At 43.4% G+C, this 22,500-nt stretch overlaps 1 protein-coding gene across 2 annotated transcripts in view; it reads left to right on the forward strand.

Annotated features, from left to right (window-relative positions):
• Nucleotides 1–22,500, forward strand: part of LOC143290136 (EGF-like domain-containing protein 2) — a 72,392-nt gene that overhangs the window by 47,288 nt on the left and 2,604 nt on the right. For both annotated transcript variants that reach the window (XM_076599427.1, XM_076599428.1), the window contains 7 exons: nt 1,222–1,454; nt 5,717–5,871; nt 6,537–6,685; nt 8,228–8,312; nt 11,947–12,103; nt 18,147–18,402; nt 21,982–22,059. In XM_076599427.1, coding sequence (XP_076455542.1) covers nt 1,222–1,454; nt 5,717–5,871; nt 6,537–6,685; nt 8,228–8,312; nt 11,947–12,103; nt 18,147–18,402; nt 21,982–22,059 — 1,113 coding nt within the window. The remainder of the gene's footprint in view (nt 1–1,221; nt 1,455–5,716; nt 5,872–6,536; nt 6,686–8,227; nt 8,313–11,946; nt 12,104–18,146; nt 18,403–21,981; nt 22,060–22,500) is intronic.

The raw sequence follows: 22,500 nt of genomic DNA on the forward strand, positions 1-22,500 counted from the left end.
CGCGTACAGCGGCCATTATTATGATCGTTATCGTCGTCATCATTGCCACTGGTATCTTTAGCAGCAACAGCAACGTGGACATCATCATCATCAATGTCGTAAGCATCATCTTCAGTCATCGTCGTCGTTGTCATCATTATTATCAGCATCTGCGTCAGAAGCAGTATTTCGTTCTTTAGTTTAACGTCTTTTCACTGTAAGTGATATTAGACGAGGGAAGGAAAAAAATCGAGTGGGAGGAGAGGGGGGGGGGATTACTGTGTACGCGTACGAATAAGTGAATGTGTGTGTGTGTGTGTGTGTGTGTGTGTGTGTGTGTGTGTGTGTGTGTGTGTGTGTGTGTGTGAAAATTATTGATTTAAGTTTTGTTTAAAAAAAACAACAACAAGAAAAACAAACAAACAATATAACATATTTCTAATGAAAAACTAACAACTATAACAGCGAACCAACTGGACTATTTAACAAGGAGTTGAAAAAGTCATACATTAGCAATGGACTGCTGAAGATCGTCAACACTGAAGATGATTTCAGTTCAGGGATTTGAGACTTTAACATATCGCAAGTTGGTATATGACCGGCTGTTATGTGAGCACCACAGATGCAAGAAACATTACTGACATATTTTGTCTTAAAACAATTCATTTTCCATCTGCAGATTAGAGAAGCAGTATTTTAAACCTGATACATTTCCTGGAAATAAATCAGTAAGCACTTCGAATAGTAGTAGTAGTAGTAGCAGTATTAGTTGTAGTTGCTGCAGCCTCGGGGGCTAATTGGCCTTTGGGAACCATCCCAGCGCCGACTGTCCTAAAACTCTCTTGGCCGAGAGAGTCTGGATGTAACTTGGGCAAGACACTCTCCACTATATAATCAGATACTACCCCAGATATTCGGAACAGCAGTTACCTCTTCTGCTGTTCTGATGGTCATAGTCGAACACGACTATCATACATAGTAGTAGTAGTAGTAGTAGTAGTAGTAGTAGTAGTAGTAGTAGTAGTAGTATACATACAAACATGTCAAAGATATGCTCCATACATCATTTTTCACATTCTGTTATTCATGTTTCTTTCCATGTATCATCGCGGTTTTCGTGCGTATTATTCTTGTCCAAAATCGAAATAAACGGGTAAGTAAATATATAAATGCAGAAATGAGCAAACAAATAAGATAAAATAAAATAAAGTAAAATAACCCCACCCCTGTTCTCTTCCCCAGACACGATGGAGTGTTACTATGACCGGATGATGATGGGGCTCAATCCTGTGGGCTTCAGAGGTCACATCCGCTACATCGACAAGCTGACCAGCTCGGCCTGTGACCTCAAGACCTTGGCCCAGAACAAGGCCGCCGGGGTCAAGGACTTTGACAGTGTGGACTGGCAAGGCTACGGCATTGTGGCCGTACACAAAAAGGACAGCTGTAATGGAGATGCTGCTTACTCTACCACGGTAAGGAAATAAGTGGAGTGATGGCCTAGAGGTAACGCGTCCGCCTAGGAAACGAGAGAATCTGAGCGCGCAGGTTCGAATCACGGCTCAGCCGCCGATATTTTCTCCCCCTCCACTACACCTTGAGTGGTGGTCTGGACGCTAGTCATTCGGATGAGACGATAAACCGAGGTCCCGTGCGCAGCATGCACTTGGCACACGTAAAAGAACCCACGGCAACAAAAGGGTTGTTCCTGGCAAAATTATGTAGAAAAATCCACACACAGGAAAAAAAAACACCAAAAACATGGGTGGCGCTGTAGTGTAGCGACGCGCTCTCCCTGGGGAGAGCAGCCCGAATTTCACACAGAGAAATCTGTTGTGATAAAAAGAAATACAAATACAAATACAAATAAGGAGACAGGAAGATAGAAAAAAGACAAGAGAGGCAAGGCCTTCAAGACTCACTTGTGATAAATTAAGTCCCCTAGCATTAATTACAGAGTAATTTCCCTTTTTTACTATCTGCACCAAAACGTTTGCCAAATAAATAAAACTTCCATGCTTAGCAAAAGAAGTTCTTGTTTGAACAAAAAAAAAATGATAATAATGACTGCTCTTGTTGTTGGGTCAGAATATCAGATCAAAGTGCCAAGTTTAGAGAATACAAAAAAATATAAATATAACAGTAAATGCAGTTTGCATATAATTAAGCTTAATTTTTTTTTTTTTTTGTGCCCATCCCAGAGGTGCAATATTGTTTTAAACAAGATGACTGGAAAGAACTGAATTTTTCCTATTTTTATGCCTAATTTGGTGTCAACTGACAAAGTACTTACAGAGAAAATGTCAATGTTAAAGTTTACCACGGACACACACACACACACACACAACCGAACACCGGGTTAAAACATAGACTCACTCTGTTTACACAAGTGAGTCAAAAATCGCCAAAACTTAAAGCCGTCGTGTCTACTGTGTGTATTTCTTTTCAATAAAGCTTGGTATATTGATAGGAACAATCATCTTTTCTGTTGCGGAAGGGGTACTGAATTGTTAGTACTTGCTTATTTGCTTGTGTGGACTTTTTGTGTTTGTTTAGTTTTGGACATCACTCAGTTGTTTGTGGTGTGTGGTGTGTGTGTGTGTAAATGATGAATTTGTGTAGTGTTTCAGCGTCCACAGGGACACGTGAAATAATTTGTGCCTTGCTCTCGCCTTGGCTTGTGTTGAACAAACACTGGCTGTGCTTTACTGGGTCAAACAGTTGGTTTTGTTGTTGTTGTTTTCATTTAGCAACCTGCCACAATACACCACATGTAGAGATACACAGGACGACCAGAAAATCAATACAAAGTCCTGTCCAGTTCCAGTCTCAGTTCCAGTAGCTCAAGGAGGCGTCACTGCGTTCGGACAACTCCATATACGCTACACCACATCTGCCAAGCAGATGCCTGACCAGCGGCGTAGCCCAACGCGCTTAGTCAGGCCTTGAACAAAAAAAAAAAAAAAGAAAAGAAAAAAAAAGCGAGGACATCTTAACACGACAGGTGTCTTCACCTGAACTGAATGTCTTATTTCTTCTTTCTCTCAGTGACTTTACCTGTCTTTACTGTCTATATCTGTCTGTCTGTTTTCCGTACTTCTTGTTCTTGTTGTTGTGTTGTTCTTGCTGTTGTTGTTTTTTGTTGTACATGATCTTCTTCTTCTTGTTAATGTTGTTGTTGTTGTTCTTCTTCTTCTTCTTTTGTTGTTCTTGCTGTTTTGTGAACGTGTCAGTATTTCTATTTATGTGTTTATTGCAATACGTAAAAAAATAAAATAAAATGAATAAATGAATAAAAACAACGAAACGAAAAAAAGTTAGAAAGAAATGTTCCTCTCTTTCCATTTCTGTCTTCTATTCTTCCTTCCTTTCTTCCTTCTTCTCCATTTCACTGGAATTATTTTTCTATATTTTCTTCTTTCTATCTTTCTTCCTTTCTTTTCCTTCTTCTTCGACATTATCTACCGTCCGCGACTTTTCGTTCCTTTATTTCTTCATCCATTTCACCGACATTGTCGTCGTTGTCAATTAGAGTAATGATAACGATGATGATGATAATGGTGATGATAATAATGATAATGATAATAATAATAATGATTTATGTATGATAGTCATTCGTGTCCGACTATGACCATCAGAACAGCAGAGGAGGCAACTGTTGTCCCAACTATCTGGGCTAGAATTTAATTATATTGCAGAGTGCCTTGCCAAAGTTACATCCCCACTCTCTCGGCCATCATCATCATCATCATCATCATCATCATCATTATCACCATCATCATTATCATCATTGTCACGGACGACATAATGGTTCCGCTGTTTTTTTCTTTCCTTTACGTTTGTGGAGGGGGTTCGAGTCCACCTCATTCCCTCTTTCTTCTAAAATGACAAGCGAAGCTGGTGGAGGCTGGTGGGTCGCTGTATTATTTTTAGAGGCGGGTGTGTTTCTTATGCGCGTGCACGATGTTTTCCATCGTGCGTGTTCCCCTTGCGTTCGAGCGTAGTGAGATCGTGCTGTTGTGTCATGTTTTCTATGGTTTGTAAGTGTCTCGTGCAACTGAACGGGAAAAAATATATATAGGAAGCTGAGTGAACAGAGTGAGCAGAGTTTTAATGTTTCAAATGCTCCTCGCCGGTTTGTCCCCAGCTTCACTCGAAGGGAGTCAGTCCTTGGAGAAGGACGGTGGTAGAACCAGCGCTTAGCGGCTGATGTTCGTTGGTTCTTTTTCCTCTGTAAACGACTTATGTCCGCCAGTGGAACTGTTCTTCATCTGTGTTTCGATGTTAGCACCCGTTGTTCGTTTACGGAACACTGTGCGGTGGCCAGTGGGTGACTTTTGTTTGTCCCTGTCAGCGTGTCTCCACTTGCCTGGCGCGCGTCTTGAGGTGTTGTGCCTCCGTTCGAATCGTGGGGAAACGTCACGTCGCTCTAGGTAGGAGCTTGTGTTCCAGTCTTGTTTATGTATTGTTTTCTTCGTCGTGGTTCATTGTTACGTTTGTAATTTCTGTCTCCTGTTTGTTGTGACCTTTCTCTTGTCACGGTTTATTGTGAAAGTTATGAGCCTGTGAAGGGGCGATGAGTTGTCACGTGTTGTTGCTCAAAGGTTATAGTGGAAATGTAAGGAATAAATAATGAAATTTAAGAATTGGGGAGGAGCTACATTTTTTTTACATGTCTGCCAAGTGGGAGTTGAAAAAATGGAAGGGGGTAATTTTAGATATCTTGCCTTTTTACATGCTCAAGACAATTTTATTGGATATTTTTGTTAAGGTTTAAGGAGCTCGTCCAACTAGAGGCCACGAGTTAACATCGGGAATGAATTTATGCTTGCAGAAAACAGTACTGTGGTATATGGTAAATGATTTGTTTTGACATGTGAAATACCGGAAGAAAGGGGGATAATTGTCTATTTTTACGGCGGCGAGGCGTGCGGAAAAAGATGCCGGCAACCATTGTTAATGTCATTCACTTAAAAAAAAAAAAAAAAAAAAAAAAGACAAAAAACAAACTATAACGTATGTTTTCCATAATATTTAAAACAAAATTGATATCTTTCGAAATAATTATTCATCAATGATTTTGGGGCTGCCAATGCGTCTTCCTGTGCGCTCCTCGCTGGGTGCCGCCAGTTTTGTAGATGTTGTAGTTATAACATGGTGGTTCCAGACCACCCGCCTCTCGGAGCCGGCGACGGATCCGCTGAGGGCTCCGCTGACGTTCTCCATACTGGGGGCCTGTCTTCCGTCCGCCAGCGTCAGCAGCACTCCTATTTTCATGTGTTTATTTTATTTTATTTTATTTTTTTAATTTATCGTGGAAAACAAAAGACCATGCTGTGCTTGTGGTTTGACATCTCATTTACCAGTGCCCTTGTGGTAAAAATGTGACAAGACTAAAGCTGTCGTTCTGCTGCCGTGTTTTGTTTTGTTTTGTTTTGGGGGTGTGTGTTTGAGTTTTTGTATGCTTTTGATAATTTTTTTATATATTTTTTTTATTTACATACATCTATAGACATATACAATCATTAAATGCATTACATAATTTCGTTTCTGTGTGGGCTTGTTGTGTTGTGGCGTCTGTAGTGGGGTATCTTGGGGAGGGTGCACGTCCGCTTTAGCACGCGTGACCATCATCATCATCATGACGACCTGTATGTACCCACAGCAAGGCTTTGACATCTACATCATCATCATCATCACCATCATCATCATCATGACGACCTGTATGTACCCACAGCACGGCTTCGACATCTACACCCGGAAGCTGGTGGTGCAGTACTATAACCGGGTGTACGTCAGCCTGGATGAGATCGTCACCTTCATCTGTGCCGTGGAGAAGAACAACCCCGTCAATGTCATGAAGAGTGTCTTCACCGCGCCGCTGGAGGAGGGGTGCGTGGGGTGGTTGGGGTGGGGAGGCTGGATATATAGTGATGGGACTGAATGAAGGAGGGATTGAAGGGTTGAATCTTTGAACGAACGAACAAACGAATGAACAAATGAATGAATGGATGAATAAATCTTTCGTTTCTAACGGTTAAGATGTTAGCACGTTTGCCAACACACAGACGCACACACAGGCACACAGAGACAGAAACAGACACACACAGACACAGACACAGACAGACACACACACACACATATATATATATATATATATATATATATATTATATTCATATTATATATATTTTGTCAGAGGACAACACATGTTCTGATATATATATATATATACATATATATATATATATATGTGTGTGTGTGTGTGTGTGTGTGTGTATCGATATATATATATATATATATATATATATATATATATATATATATATATATATATATATGTAGGTAAACAAATAGATATGCATGCACTCAAGGCCTGACTAGCACTTTGGGTTATGCTGCTGGTCAGGCATCTGCCTAGCAGATGTGATGTAGCGTATATGGATCTGTCCGAACGCAGTGACGCCTGCTTGAGAAAGTGAAAGTTGAAAGTGAAAGTAAAAGTTCAAACCAAAAGTAGAAGTTAAAGTGAAAGTGAAAGTGAAAAGCTGACCCCAGGTTCCTGGACAAGGCGTCAGTGCGTGGTGTGGGCACGCACTTTGTCTTCTCGCTGCACAAGTCCTCTGACGATGGCCAGATCGGGGACGGGGACACACTTGGCGTGGGGGCGCTGGTCTTCCTCAAGGTCAAGATCCGGGAGCACAGCCGTGAGTCATGCCACCTGTGCACACACTTGCTACATTGCTATCCACCACTTCAGCTAGGTTTTAGGGTGTATCGTCACGTCTGACTTCAGGTATATAAGGGTTGACTTCATTTATATATGGTTTGACTTCAGGAATATAAGGTTTGACTTCAGGTATATAACGTTTTGACTTAAGGTATATAACGTTTTGACTTCAGTTATATATGGTTTGACTTCAGATATATATGGTTTGACTTCAGGTATATATGGTTTGACTTTAGCTATTTCATCTCAGGTATATAAGGTTTGACTTCAGTTATATATACTTTGACTTCAGGTATATAAGATTTCACTTTTGGTATATAAGGTTTCATTTTAGGTATACACGGTTTGACTCCAGGTATATAAGGTTTGACATCAGGTACAAAATATTTCACTTCAGGTATATTTTCATAAAACGTTAAAGGACCACCACATTATAAGTTGGCATATTTTCATAAAATGTAGTAAGTGGTTTTAGTTTCATAAAATGTTGTGAAAGGTTTTAGTTTTCATACTTCGCTGAAGGGTACACACCACGTCATAAAACCTGTGTATTTTCATGAAATGTGAGTTATTCCACTTTCATGCATAGTTCAAGAAAGGTTAAGTATCACTTCATACAAGCAGGTACACTTTCAGAATTTTTTTTCTTCTAAATAATGATGTTATTGAAATGATGCATGTTGCGTATCGTCCATGATGGCTTCATACCAAATTCACAAAAAGCTGTTCCAGAGACACACGTCATGAACACCTTGAAAACTCGCTGTTTCAGCCGAAAATGTAGTTATTTAGTGGTTTATGAACGATAGCTTTTTTTTTTTTTAATGGAAGCGCATGTCCAAGACAGCACCTGGTGATCATTACACTGACAGCACGCACCTCTATCTGCCAGACATCCAGCATCATTCCATGTCCCTCAAGAGAAAAGTCTGCAAGTTCCTAAGTGGTACATAAGTGGAGTGATGGCCTAGAGGTAACGCGTCCGCCTAGGAAGCGAGAGAACCTAAGCGCGCTATTTTCTCCCCCTCCACTAGACCTTGAGTGGTGGTCTGGACGCTAGTCATTCGGATGAGACGATAAACCGAGGTCCCGTGTGCAGCATGCACTTAGCGCAAGTAAAAGAACCCACGGCAACAAAAGGATTGTTCCTGCCAAAATTCTGAAGGAAAATCCACTTCGATAGGAAAAACAAATAAAACTGCACGCAGGAAAAAATGCAAAAAAAAAAAAAAAGGTGGCGCTGTAGTGTAGCGACGCGTTCTCCTTCGGGAGAGCAGCCCGAATTCAACACAGAGAAATCTGTTGTGATAAAAAGAAATACAAAATACAAAAACATACCAATAACGTTGTGTGAACTCTGTTATACTCTGTGGTGACCTCAGTTACGGCTTGCGGTTCGCTGAGCAGAGCATACCTTTGTTGTTGTTTTTGTCTTTTTCTTGTTGTTTCGTTCTTTCCTTGTTGTTGCACTTTTGTACACTTGTTCTCCCATCGTCTTCCTTGTGTTTGATGAGTGCAGCATTCGCCACGCTCATCATCGAGAGCTGCTCGGCAGATGACGGGGAAGGCGGAAACCAGACCACCTACACTTTCCATGACCAAGGGTGAGATGGACTGACTGGCGGACGGACACACAGACACACAGGCACAGACACACACACGCACACACAGACAGACAGACACACACACACACACACACACACACACACACAGCCACACAGACACACACACAAAGACAAAGACACAGACAGACAGGCACACACACATACACACACATACACACACACAGACACACACAGACACACACACAGACACACACACAGACACACACACACACACACACACACACATACACACACACACACACACACACAGCCACACAAAGACAAAGACACAGACAGACAGACAAACAGACACACACACACACACACACGCACGCACACGCGCACGCACACGCACACGCACACGCACACAGCCAGACAAAGACAAAGACACAGACAGACAGACAGACACAGACAGACAGACACACACACACACACACACACACACACACACACACACACACACACACACACACACACACACAGCCACACAGACAAAGACACAAAGACAAAGACAGAGACACAGACAGACAGACAAATAGACACACACACACACAGAGACACACACACACACAGCCACACAAAGACAAAGACACAGACAGACAGACACACACACACACACACACACACACACACACACACACACACACACACACACACAGAGCCACACACACACAAAGACACAGACACAGACAGACAGGCGCACACACACACACACACACACACACACACACACACACACACAGCCACGCAAAGACACAAAGACAAAGACACAGACAGACAGACACACGTAGACACGCACACACACAGGCACACAGACACACACACACAGACACACACACACACACACACACACACACACACACACACACACACACACACACACACACACACACAGAGGACAGGAGACAAGGCCACGTACACTTTCCATGACCAAGGGGGAGATGGTCAGTGAACGACTGACAGACGGACAGACAGACAGACAGACGGACAGGCAGGCAGACAGAGGAAGGGAGACAGAGAAAGAGAGACAGAGACAGAGAGAGAAACGAAACGAAACGAAATGTATTCAGTTTAAGCCAAGGCCCCTCCTGAATGGGGATACAAAGATACGATACTAATAATGACATCATGCACAAGAGAGAGAGACAAAGAGAAAGAGAGACAGACAGACAGACAGACGAAAGAAGGGAGACAACGCACACTTTCCATGATTGATTGATTGATTGATTGATTGATGTGGATACTTATAAAGCGCCTATCCTCGGTCAGAGACCAAGCTCTAAGCGCTTTACATACACGGGGACATTTGCACCACAGGCTGCCTACCTGGGTAGAGCCGACTGACGGTTGCCACTGGGCGCTCATCATTCGTTTCCTGTGTCATTCAATCAGATTTCAGACGCACACTCATACACACTCAGACAGACATGTAACATTTTAGTGTATAACTGGTTGTTGTTGTTTTTTAAATTTATTTACCCCGCCATGTAGGCAGCCATACTCCGTTTTCGGGGGTGTGCATGCTGGGTATATTCTGGTTTCCATAACCCACCGGACGCTGACATGGATTACAGGATCTCTAACGTGCGTATTTGATCTTCTGCGTGCGCATACACACGAAGGGGGTTCAGGCACTAGCAGGTCTGCACATATGTTGACCTGGGAGATGGGAAAAATGTCCACCTTTTACCCACCAGGCGCCGTTACCGAGATTTGAACGTGGGACCCTCAGATTGAAAGTCCAACGCTTTAACCACTGGGCTGTTGCCTTTACCCACCGTGATGGAGGGTGAGAGAGGACCAGTGTCTGATTGCCACAGACAGAAAGGCGATACATCTGACTGAGAATCCAAACACTTTAACTCTCTCCATACGAACGGCGAAAGAGACGACGTTAACAGCGTTTCATCCCAATTACCATCATCAAAATATTGCAAGCGGAAGGCTCTTATACTGAAGAGGTGAATGTTGACAAAGAATACCACAATTCTGACGACGGAAGCTAAAGGTTGGGTCATTGAGACACCCACTGGACATCCGATGGGTCTGTGTAGAGGAGAAGAGAGGACTGGCCGTACTGAGTTAACCCCTTCAACCCCCAGGGACACAATGAAAAATATTCAGATACAAACGTATTTGTATTTCTATTTCTATTTGTATTTCTTTTTATCACAACAGATTTCGCTGGGTGAGATTCGAGCTGCTCTCCCCAGGGAGAGCGCGTCTCTACACTATACAGTGCCACCCGTTTTTTAAATTATTTTTTCCTGTCTGCAGTTTTGTTTATTTTTCCTATCGAAGTTGATTTTTCTACAGAATTTTGCCCGGAACAACCCTTTTGCTGCCGTGGGTTCTTTTACGTGCGCTAAGTGCATGCTGCACACGGGACCTCGGTTTATCGTCTCATCCGAATGACTAGCGTCCAGACCACCACTCAAGGTCTAATGGAGGGGGAGAAAATATCGGCGCCCGAGCCGTGATTCGAACCAGTGCGCTCAGATTCTCTCGCTTCCTAGGCGGACGCGTTACCTCTAGGCCATCACTCCACATCATGCATCAACTTTTTACGCAGATGTGGTGTAGCGTATATGGACCAGTCCGCACGCTTTGACACCACATTGAAGTGAAACTGAAGTCAACAGAAGGAAGGAATAGTTAATTCTTGGTACATGACACCACATTGAAGTGAAATTAAAGTCAACAGAAGAGGGAATAGTTAATTCTTGGTACATGACACCACATTGAAGTGAAATTGAAGTCAACAGAAGGAAGGAATAGTTAATTCTTGGTACAGCTTGGCACAGTCAGGAAACTGATCCCTGTTTCTGACCCATCAGTAGTGGGAGGGCGGCAGAATGGTTAATACGCTCGTTTGCCAATACAGAGTCCAAGAGGGTCTGGGTTCGAATCCCACTCTCGCCCTTTCTCCAAAATTTGACTAGAAAATCGAACTGAGCGTCTAGTCATGAGACGATAAACCGAGGTCACGTGCTCAGCAAGTACTTGGCGCACTGGAAAAGAACCCATGGCAACGAAAGTGTTGAAGAAATCGACTTTGATCGATAGATGTATGCATGCACTCCAGGCCTGACTAAGCGTGTTGGGTTATGCTGCTGGTCAGGCATCTGCCTGGCAGATGTGGTGAAGCGTATATGGGTTTGTCCGAATATAATGACGCCTCCTCGAGAAAGTGAAACTGAAACTTCTTCTTCTTCTTCTTCTGCGTTAGTGGGCTGCAACTCCCACGTTCACTCGTATGCACACGAGTGGGCTTTTACGTGTATGACCGTTTTTACCCCGCCATGTAGGCAGCCATACTCCGTTTTCGGGGGTGTGCATGCTGGGTATGTTCTTGTTTCCATAACCCACCGAACGCTGACATGGATTACAGTATCTTTAACGTGCGTATTTGATCTTCTGCTTGCGTATACACACGAAGGGGGTTCAGGCACTAGCAGGTCTGCACATATGTTGACCTGGGAGATCGTAAAAATCTCCACCCTTCACCCACCAGGCGCCGTCACTGTGATTCGAACCCGGGACCCTCAGATTGACAGTCCAACGCTTTAACCACTCGGCTATTGCGCCCGTCGAAACTGAAACTGAAAGTGTGATTCTTGATGGCCGTGTGCAGGTGCCCGGTGGCCCCGGTGGGGCAGTGGATAATGAAGCCCAACGCCAAAGAATTCCAGCTCTACTTCAAAATCTTCCGCTTCGAGGAGACCAACCAGCTCCGTATCACCTGTGTCGTCCGTGGCTGCACCAGCTGGGATTCTCCGTCCTGTAGCATCGTGAGTGTCAACCAATCAGCGTGCTGAACGTGTAACCAATCAGCTTGCAGCATTTCGCGCTTTGCCTCCCTTCCCAAGCCCCGTAAAAATAAAATAAAATAAAATAAAATAAAAATAAAGCGTGGTATATTCTTCCAGAAACGATGGCTCACTTTGAAGAAAACCTACCAACTATTGTCTCCTTATAGTTCCGTGCTTTACAGCTTGTGGCGTGTGATTGTGAATTGGAAGATCACAAAACTGAAGTCCACGCATCGCTTGCCGTTTTGCACAAGCAGCTTCATTGCACACTGGTTCTGCTACGTCAACAGCAGCCTACAGCTTTACGTGTTTTCGAGGTAGTTTCGTACGCAGTGGTAAGACACATCAGCCGCAGCCTACAGCTTTACATGCTTTCAGGGTAGTTTCGTATGCAGTGGTAAGACACATCAACAGCAGCGTACAGCTTTACATGTTTTCAGGGTAGTTTCGTACGCAGTGGTAAGACATCAACAGCAGCCTACAGCTTTACGTGTTTTCAGGGTAGTTTCGTACGCAGTGGTAAGACACATCAACAGCAGTGTACAGCTTTACGTGTTTTCAAGGTAGTTTCGTACGCAGTGTTCAGACACATCAACAGCAGTGTACAGCTTTACGTGTTTTCAAGGTAGTTTCGTACGCAGTGGTAAGACATCAACAGCAGCCTACAGCTTTACATGCTTTCAGGGTAGTTTCGTAGGCAGTGTTTAGACACATCAGCCGCAGCGTACAGATTTACGCGCTTTTAAGGGTAGCTTGCAACCTGTACGCGTGTCTGTTAAACAGCGAAACACTTCACTGTGCCACTGTTACTGTACCAAGGTTGGACAGAGGGAAGAACGGAGCTGTTGATGTGTCTCAGTCAATGTCTGAACACACTTACTTTTCACTGACCCCCCTCCATCCCCTCCCAATGAATCAGGTGTTGCTGACTCGACAGCTTATCAATGCATACAGACGCATGGTGTTTTGAAATATTTCTGAAATACTGTACTCACATTAAGGTACGTTAAAAGAAAGGGAAAAAGGGGGGCCGGGGGTGGGGTTCGTTATTAGAACTGAAATGTAGAAATGCTGTTGGTCTGTTGCAAGGTTCTTTGAACGCTGCAAGCATCACTCAGTTAAGCATGACAGAGTGTATCATGTTGACACGCCTGAATCCCCTCCCCCCAACACTCCCCTCACAGCCTCTATACCCCGTGGGAACGTGGTGGTTGTTGTGAAGGGCAGGGGTTTGAGTCTAGGGTCTGGGGTTCACACCTCCACACTGTGCTGCATGTTTTAACCCATTGTCTGCCGAACCGTTGTGGAACGAGGTCGGTGTTGAGTGAATGTGAAGGGCAATTACTACTTTTTGTGCGACTTTTAAAAGATGTGATTTGAATTTTTCTGAGTAAAGACGATTATATGTTAATAGAAAGAAGTCTAAACAAACACTGATGACAGCAGTCAGACCTGTGACCTGTGTGACATCTCACTGAGGTGACGGCCATTTACTGACGAGCACACGTCTCATTAGCAGTCATTGAAGATGTCATGTGTTTCTCACACCCTTGCCACGTCACTTTGTTGAGGACTGACAACACATGTTGTGACGGTACAACTTGTTGAGGACTGGGTGACAACACATGTTGTGACGGTACAACTTGTTGAGGACTGGGTGACAACACATGTTGTGACGGTACAACTTGTTGAGGACTGACAACACATGTTGTGACGGTACAACTTGTTGAGGACTGGGTGACAACACATGTTGTGACGGTACAACTTGTTGAGGACTGGGTGACAACACATGTTGTGACAGTACAACTTGTTGAGGACTGGGTGACAACACATGTTGTGACAGTACAACTTGTTGAGGACTGGGTGACAACACATGTTGTGACGGTACAACTTGTTGAGGACTGGGTGGCAACACATGCAGTGACGGTACAACTTGTTCAGGACTGACAACACATGTTGTGACGGTACAACTTGTTCAGGACTGGGTGACAACACATGTTGTGACGGTACAACTTGTTGAGGACTGGGTGACAACACATGTTGTGACGGTACAACTTGTTCAGGACTGGGTGACAACACATGTTGTGACGGTACAACTTGTTGAGGACTGGGTGACAACACATGTTGTGACGGTACAACTTGTTGAGGACTGGGTGACAACACATGTTGTGACGGTACAACTTGTTGAGGACTGGGTGACAACACATGTTGTGACGGTACAACTTGTTGAGGACTGACAACACATGTTGTGACAGTACAACTTGTTGAGGACTGGGTGACAACACATGTGACGGTACAACTTGTTGAGGACTGGGTGACAACACATGTTGTGACGGTACAACATGTTGAGGACTGACAACACATGTTGTGGCAGTACAACTTGGGCGACAACACATGTTCAATGGTGTGACAGTGCAACTGCTTTAACGAATTTTGTTTGTCTTCGATGCCCACACATAACATTTTCTCATGTATTGAGACGCGTTTACCACATTTTTTCCTATGCAATTCTAATGAGATGTGCAGGTTGGAAATGATGCTCGCAAAAATTGTGCGTTGATCGCGCTTCAGTTTGGAAATAATCCATTTGATCTTCAGATTGACCTCGATTAGAAAAAAAAAAAATCTTGAAAAGACATTTGTTTCGTTTTGCTTTATAACAAACTATCGATGCGTTGTTTGGGGTATGTGCAGAAATGGAGATAGAGGCTTGCCAATGACTATTTCTCTGTTGCTTTCCCTGCTTGTTGAATACTCAGAGAACGAATGGGCCATGTACAATTACCACACATTTCTAAAAAAGACAAATAAACGTCCATTTGAAGGTTCTTGGTTTGTTTGTTTTTTTAAGCTGTAACAATGGTACCCATTCTCTCTCTTTGTCAACAAATAGCTCAACACCGTTTGTTGTTTTGCTTGAGCCATTCATTTGTGTTCCTCATTCCATTACCCACACCATACGTCATGACATCTCCTTAGGCTATATATATATATATATTCAAAGTATCCCATACGTCCATATTCAAATGTCCCAATTTCTTCAGATGAACGTTTTAAAATCGAGCGTTTACCCCAGAGAATCTCCCTCCCTCCCACCCATCGTCACTGGCGAGTTGAGCTGTTGCACAGAGAAGTAATCATGAAGTTTGGCGTTGCTCTCATGCACACAGCCAAAACAATAAAGTGTTGACTCCAGTGAGATGCCTCACGACAACGTCATATTGATGTCTTCTTTCCCTCTGCAGAACGCCCCGGTGAGAAGGCGCTGCTAGCCGTGACGTCAGTCGTGAGCTATGCAATGCACGTGCTAACTGTAGATAGTCTTTCTGTAGTTAGTCCCTTGTGTAAAGTGGTATCTAGTCCCCTGCCCACAGTAGAGTTAGTCTTGAAGCGATGGCACACGGCATGCTCAAAATGGACAAAACCGCTTTTGTCAACACTGCCTGCATTGCAAGCACGGGCTCTCTCACCCTCTCTAACACACACACACACACACACACACACACACACACACACACACACACACACACACACCTTTTTCAGATAATATCATGTTTCACAATCAAATGAAAGAAGAATGAATGAAGAAAGAAGGGGGGGGGGGGATAGAAAGAAATTTTTACAAAGTTTTTTCTCTGATTTTGGTAACAGTAAACCGTGCAGTGTGTTTGCACTGCAACGCACTAAAATCCAATTCCAAGTTGGAGAGAGAGAGGGGGGGTCAGTTTTGGGTGATGATATGGTGGTCATTTTGGCGTGCCCTGTCCGATGCCTATGCCACATTTCCCGCGGGCCCTGCATGCAGTAGAAGTCACGCTGACCCTGTACTGAGCCCACAGGAAGTGTCGCCCTGTGTCCCCTCATAGCATCATCCCTCGCTTCATGTAACATCATCTGCATCAGCAACACGGCACGTGTCTTTCATTAACACTCGTATATGATAGTCAGTCGTGTCCGACTATGACCATCAGAACAGCAGAGGAGGCAACTGCTGTTCCGACTATTTGGGCTAGAATTTGATTATAGTGGAGAGTGTCTTGCCCAAGTACATCCCCACTCTCTCGGCCAAGAGGGTTTTAGGACAGTCGGCGTTGGGATGGTTCCCAAAGGCCAGCTAGCCCCCCAAGGCTGCAGCACTAAGAGCCAGTGCAATTTTGCCTCCTAGTTTGAGAGTCATAGTCATTCACAAAAGACTAAGCTGAAAATGGTTTCCCATTGACTGGAGAAACCATTGATAATACAGCTCTCACTTTGCTGTTGGCCCAAATGTAAACATGTCAATCTGTGATAGCCGAGTGTTGAGCCTGCAGCCCACTAAACACCTAAAAAGAACGTGTACAAATAGAACAGTCCTTTTTGGGTTTTTTTGGGGTGTGTTATACTGACATACTGAACATTCCTTTGTATATCTAAGTCATTTGGTGGTTTTGCATGGTCAAACTCTTTGTTGTTGTTGTTGCTTGGTGTATAACCATTCTTTTGTTCCGAGTAAATAGATCTGATTCTAATTTCCCTTTTATGGTTGCTGGGTTTCAACCAAAAACTGCTTCTGTTTTTTTTCCCTGTCGCTGGAATCTCAAGGTCTAATGCTTGCCTGTCATGTGTAATCCTTTGTTACTGCGCAGTAGCCGTGCATCTCTTATGTAATCATTAGTTGTTGCTCAGATAATACTTGTGTATACACAAGAAATATAGTGTTTTCGTGTTTGGTGTTTGGGCTTTGTTGATGTACGAGGGTCATTCAATAAATAAGGTGAATTTTTCGGTATAAGGACTTCTAATACAGATAGAAGCTTACTTTTTTAAAAAATTTTCAACGTAGTCTCCCAGCACTGTCACACACTTTCCCATCTGTGCACAAGCTTCTGTATTCCCTCAGCGTAAAAATCTTTGGACTGATGTCTCAGCCAGTCGCTCACAACACTTTTGACAACACTTCATCCTCAACACTGCTCCGTCCTTCTTTAAACAATTTAGCCCACTTGTAGACATTTTTTCGGCTGAAACATGTGGCACCATACACAGTTGACATTCTCCTATGAATTTCAACTGGTTTGCACCCTTCAGCAACCAAAAACTTGATAACTGACCGCTGTTCAATCCTGGAGCACGCTTCTTGGTCGGCCATCTTTGTTAATCGCCAAAACTCTCAAAGTTTTTTTTTAATCTGCAAAACAAATTAAATCCATGTGAAAAAGAAGTAAAACAAAAAAACAAAACAAAAAAAGTAAGCTTCTATCTGTATTAGAAGTCCTTATACCGAAAAATTCACCTTATTTATTGAATGACCCTCGTATATCTTTCAAGAAATAAGAATGCTGCTATGAATGATTACAAAGATAGTTGTGTCACTGTAAATAGTTATTCTGGTTCATGATCTGTACTAATTTGCTCTCTCTTGCCTCTGTCTCTCCGTCTCTGTCTCTCAGACATCCGACTGATCAACATCACTGTTTTGTTTCATTTTGCTGTGATGCATACCGTTTGTTTCATGGTGTGCCTTTGATTGTCAGTTGCCTTTTTTGGCAGTTGGATTTGGATGGATAATTAGGACTCCATATAGTTTACTACTACTACTACTACTTTGAGTAGCAGTAGTAGTTGTAGTAGTGAAAAAAATCATCTGGCTATTGTCAAAAAAAAAAAAAAAAAAAAATAATAATAAAAATAATATTGGTCGTTCGTTTGAAAACAGACTGCTTCCTTTCGAGTCATTGATAAACAATTTATATTCTTATCTTTCCACACTCTTCACTTGTTGCTTTAAAAAAAAATTTTTAAAAAGAAAGAAAATTTTAACCCTTTGTGGCACCTGTCTACTATCTCCCACTCCTCTCTCTCTCTCTCTCTCTCTATTTATATATATATATATATATATATATACCAATCTCTTTCTTTTTCCCTCTCCCTTTCTCAGTGAAAAAAAAGCAACGTGTACATGCTGATCACAATACCCTGGCTGAATAGAATGATTTTCGTCTCTTTTCATCTCACTCGCACTCACCGATCTCTGACCTCACAGAGTCAGTGCAGTCACGTCGACCGCCGGAAGCGAGAAGCCAAAGCGCACAGTGCGCATGACAGGCGGAAGTTGCGTCAGAGACGGAAGAGGCGGCAGCTGCGCGCGGCGCGAGCGGCGGGGGACCCGAAGAAGGCGAGCATCATTCTGCCGGACAAGGAGGGAGGGGCCACCAAGGTGAACAAGCTCAACTCCAGTGAAGTGATCCGGCTGACTGTCGTCATCACCGACAAGAAGAAGAAGGGACAGCAACAGCAAGGTATCACTGCTCTCTTCGTTCTCTTTCTGAGCACATCACTCTTCTTTTGCAACGTCTCCACTGGCTCCCTGTTTCACATAGAATAAAGTACAAGATCAGCACATCACTCCTCTTTTGCAACGTCTCCACTGGCTCCCTGTCTCACATAGAATAAAGTACAAGATCAGCACATCACTCCTCTTTTGCAACATCTCCACTGGCTCCCTGTCTCACACAGAATAAAGTACAAGATCAGCACATCACTCTTCTTTTGCAACATCTCCACTGGCTCCCTGTCTCACACAGAATAAAGTTCAAGATCAGCACATCACTCCTCTTTTGCAACGTCTCCACTGGCTCCCTGTTTCACATAGAATAAAGTACAAGATCAGCACATCACTCTTCTTTTGCAACGTCTCCACTGGCTCCCTGTCTCACATAGAATAAAGTACAAGATCAGCACATCACTCCTCTTTTGCAACGTCTCCACTGGCTCCCTGTCTCACACAGAATAAAGTACAAGATCAGCACATCACTTCTCTTTTGCAACATCTCCACTGGCTCCCTGTCTCACACAGAATAAAGTACAAGATCAGCACATCACTCCTCTTTTGCAACGTCTCCACTGGCTCCCTGTCTCACACAGAATAAAGTACAAGATCAGCACATCGCTCCTCTTTGGCAACGTCTCCACTGGCTCCCTGTCTCACACAGAATAAAGTACAAGATCAGCACATCACTCCTCTTTTGCAACGTCTCCACTGGCTCCCTGTTTCACATAGAATAAAGTACAAGATCAGCACATCGCTCCTCTTTTGCAACGTCTCCACTGGATCCCTGTTTCACATAGAATAGAGTACAAGATCAGCACATCACTCTTCTTTTGCAACATCTCCACTGGCTCCCTGTTTCACATAGAATAAAGTACAAGATCAGCACATCGCTCCTCTTTTGCAACATCTCCACTGGCTCCCTGTCTCACACAGAATAAAGTACAAGATGAGTACATCACTCCTCTTTTGCAACGTCTCCACTGGCTCCCTGTCTCACACAGAATAAAGTACAAGATCAGCACATCACTCTTCTTTTGCAACGTCTCCACTGGCTCCCTGTCTCACACAGAATAAAGTACAAGATCAGCACATCACTCCTCTTTTGCAACGTCTCCACTGGCTCCCTGTCTCACACAGAATAAAGTACAAGACCAGCACATCACTCCTCTTTTGCAACGTCTCCACTGGCTCCCTGTCTTACACAGAATAAAGTACAAGATGAGTACATCACTCTTCTTTTGCAACATCTCCACTGGCTCCCTGTCTCACACAGAATAAAGTACAAGATCAGCACATCACTCCTCTTTTGCAACGTCTCCACTGGCTCCCTGTCTCACACAGAATAAAGTACAAGATCAGCACATCACTCCTCTTTTGCAACATCTCCACTGGCTCCCTGTTTCACATAGAATAAAGTACAAGATCAGCACATCACTCCTCTTTTGCAACATCTCCACTGGCTCCCTGTTTCACATAGAATAAAGTACAAGATCAGCACATCACTCCTCTTTTGCAACGTCTCCACTGGCTCCCTGTCTCACACAGAATAAAGTACAAGATCAGCACATCACTCCTCTTTTGCAACATCTCCACTGGCTCCCTGTCTCACACAGAATAAAGTACAAGATCAGCACATCACTCCTCTTTTGCAACGTCTCCACTGGCTCCCTGTCTCACACAGAATAAAGTACAAGATCAGCACATCACTCCTCTTTTGCAACGTCTCCACTGGCTCCCTGTCTCACACAGAATAAAGTACAAGATCAGCACATCACTCCTCTTTTGCAACGTCTCCACTGGCTCCCTGTTTCACATTGAATAAAGTACAAGATCAGCACACCACTCCTCTTTTGCAACATCTCCACTGGCTCCCTGTTTCACATAGAATAAAGTACAAGATCAGCACATCACTCTTCTTTTGCAACATCTCCACTGGCTCACTGTCTTACACAGAATAAAGTACAAGATCAGCACATCACTTCTCTTTTGCAACATCTCCACTGGCTCCCTGTCTCACACAGAATAAAGTACAAGATGAGTACATCACTCCTCTTTTGCAACATCTCCACTGGCTCCCTGTCTTACACAGAATAAAGTACAAGATCAGCACTCTATGTTATAAATGTATTCACAAATCTGCCCCTTCCAATCTCTGTGGCTGCCTTCACCTCTACACTCCATCTCGCTCACTACGATCAGCTTCGGATCCACTCTGTTTATGCATACCCAGATTCAAACTCTCGACTGTTGGCCGCCGTTCTTTCTGTCTCATGACTTTGCAATTGGAATGAACTTCCTCTTTCGCTTCGTCAAGTCTCCACACTCAGCTCTTTCAAGTCTGGCCTTAAAACCCACCTCTTCCCAAAATAGCTTCCCTTCCCTGCCTCTTCCTTGTCTTCAGTTTCTCCAGTTTTAGAGTTATGCATGCGTGTGAATGACTGGTGCGAAAGCGCTTTGATTTGTCTCTGCACAAGATTCAGCGCTATATAAATACCATTATTATTATTATTATGATTCACACGGGACCTCGGTTTATCGTCTCATCCGAAGGGCTAGACACTCAGTTTGATTTTCCAGTCAAACCTGAGAAAAAGGGCAAGAGCGGGATTCGAACCCACACCCTCACGGACTCTCTGTATTGGCAGCTGATCGTCTTAACCATTCCACCACCTTCCTCCCAGCACGCACTTGGCGCACTGATAAAGAACCCATGGCAACGAGGGTTCTGTTCTCTGGCAAAATTCTGTAGAAGAAATCCACTCTGACAGGTACACAAATATATAAGCAAGCACTCTAGGCCTGACAAAGCGCCTTGGGTTATGCTGCCGGTCAGGCATCTACCAAGCAGATGTGGTGTAGCGTATATGGATTTGTCCGAACGGAGTGACGCCTCCGTCAAAACCAGAAACTGAAACTCTTTCTTCTTCTTTTCGTTTTTATCACATATATATATATATATATATATATATCACAGATATGTTTCAAAAGAATCTTTCTTGTTTCCTTTCGTCACGAACGCAAAAAAAGTATCTAAACCTTAAACCACCTCAGAGTTCACTTCATCAAAAAGTCCGCTCTGACCAAATTATCTCCCTTATACGTCGCAATTTGCCTTCCACCTCAGAAATTCAGAAAGTCAGAAAACCATCATACAATGAAATAATATTTGTTTCTTTTTAAATCTCAGTCCGCAATGATCACATTTCCTGGTTTCATTAAACTTCATAGCAACCGCCACTCAAACGATCAAAGATTTCCCACGCATGCACACCAATCGTAAACGATCTTCAGTTTTCTCTTCCATAACCAGTACAAAAGTCCATTTCCTTTTAAGCAGAGAAAGAAATGAAACGCTATTCTTTTTCCTCTTCAGGGGCCGGGTTTGCATGATGCGATCTTTTCAGCGCTAAGTTTGGTCACAGTTGAGAATGTTCCTAAGTACATAGGACTTACCGTGGAGTTGTGAACATTCTTAGCGCTGTTGAGTTCGCCCATGTGAGGCACCCCGTGTTTACTGTAACCACTGTTTGTGTTGACTGTTTTTCAGGTGTGATGGTGCGAGAGGTGGCCGCTCCAAATTTCCAGGCCTGCACCTTGTCTTTTGAGTTCTGGACAGTTATGATCAGTGAGTGTTTCACGTGTTGTCTTTTGAGTTGTTGACAGTTATGTTCAGTGAGTGTTTCACGTGTTGTCTTTTGAGTTCTGGACTGTTATGATCAGTGAGTGTTTCACGTGTTGTCTTTTGAGTTCTGGACAGTTATGATCAGTGAGTGTTTCACGTGTTGTCTTTTGAGTTGTTGACAGTTATGTTCAGTGAGTGTTTCACGTGTTGTCTTTTGAGTTCTGGACTGTTATGATCATTGAGTGTTTCGCGTAGTGTCTTGAGTTCTGGACTGTTATGATCAGTGAGTGTTTCACGTGTTGTCTTTTGAGTTCTGGACTGTTATGATCAGTGAGTGTTTCACGTGTTGTCTTTTGAGTTCTGGACTGTTATGATCAGTGTTTCACGTGTTGTCTTTTGAGTTCTGAACTGTTATGATCAGTGAGTGTTTCACGTGTTGTCTTT

Source organism: Babylonia areolata, chromosome 15 (assembly GCF_041734735.1).
Source record: "Babylonia areolata isolate BAREFJ2019XMU chromosome 15, ASM4173473v1, whole genome shotgun sequence".
Taxonomy (NCBI): domain Eukaryota; kingdom Metazoa; phylum Mollusca; class Gastropoda; order Neogastropoda; family Buccinidae; genus Babylonia; species Babylonia areolata.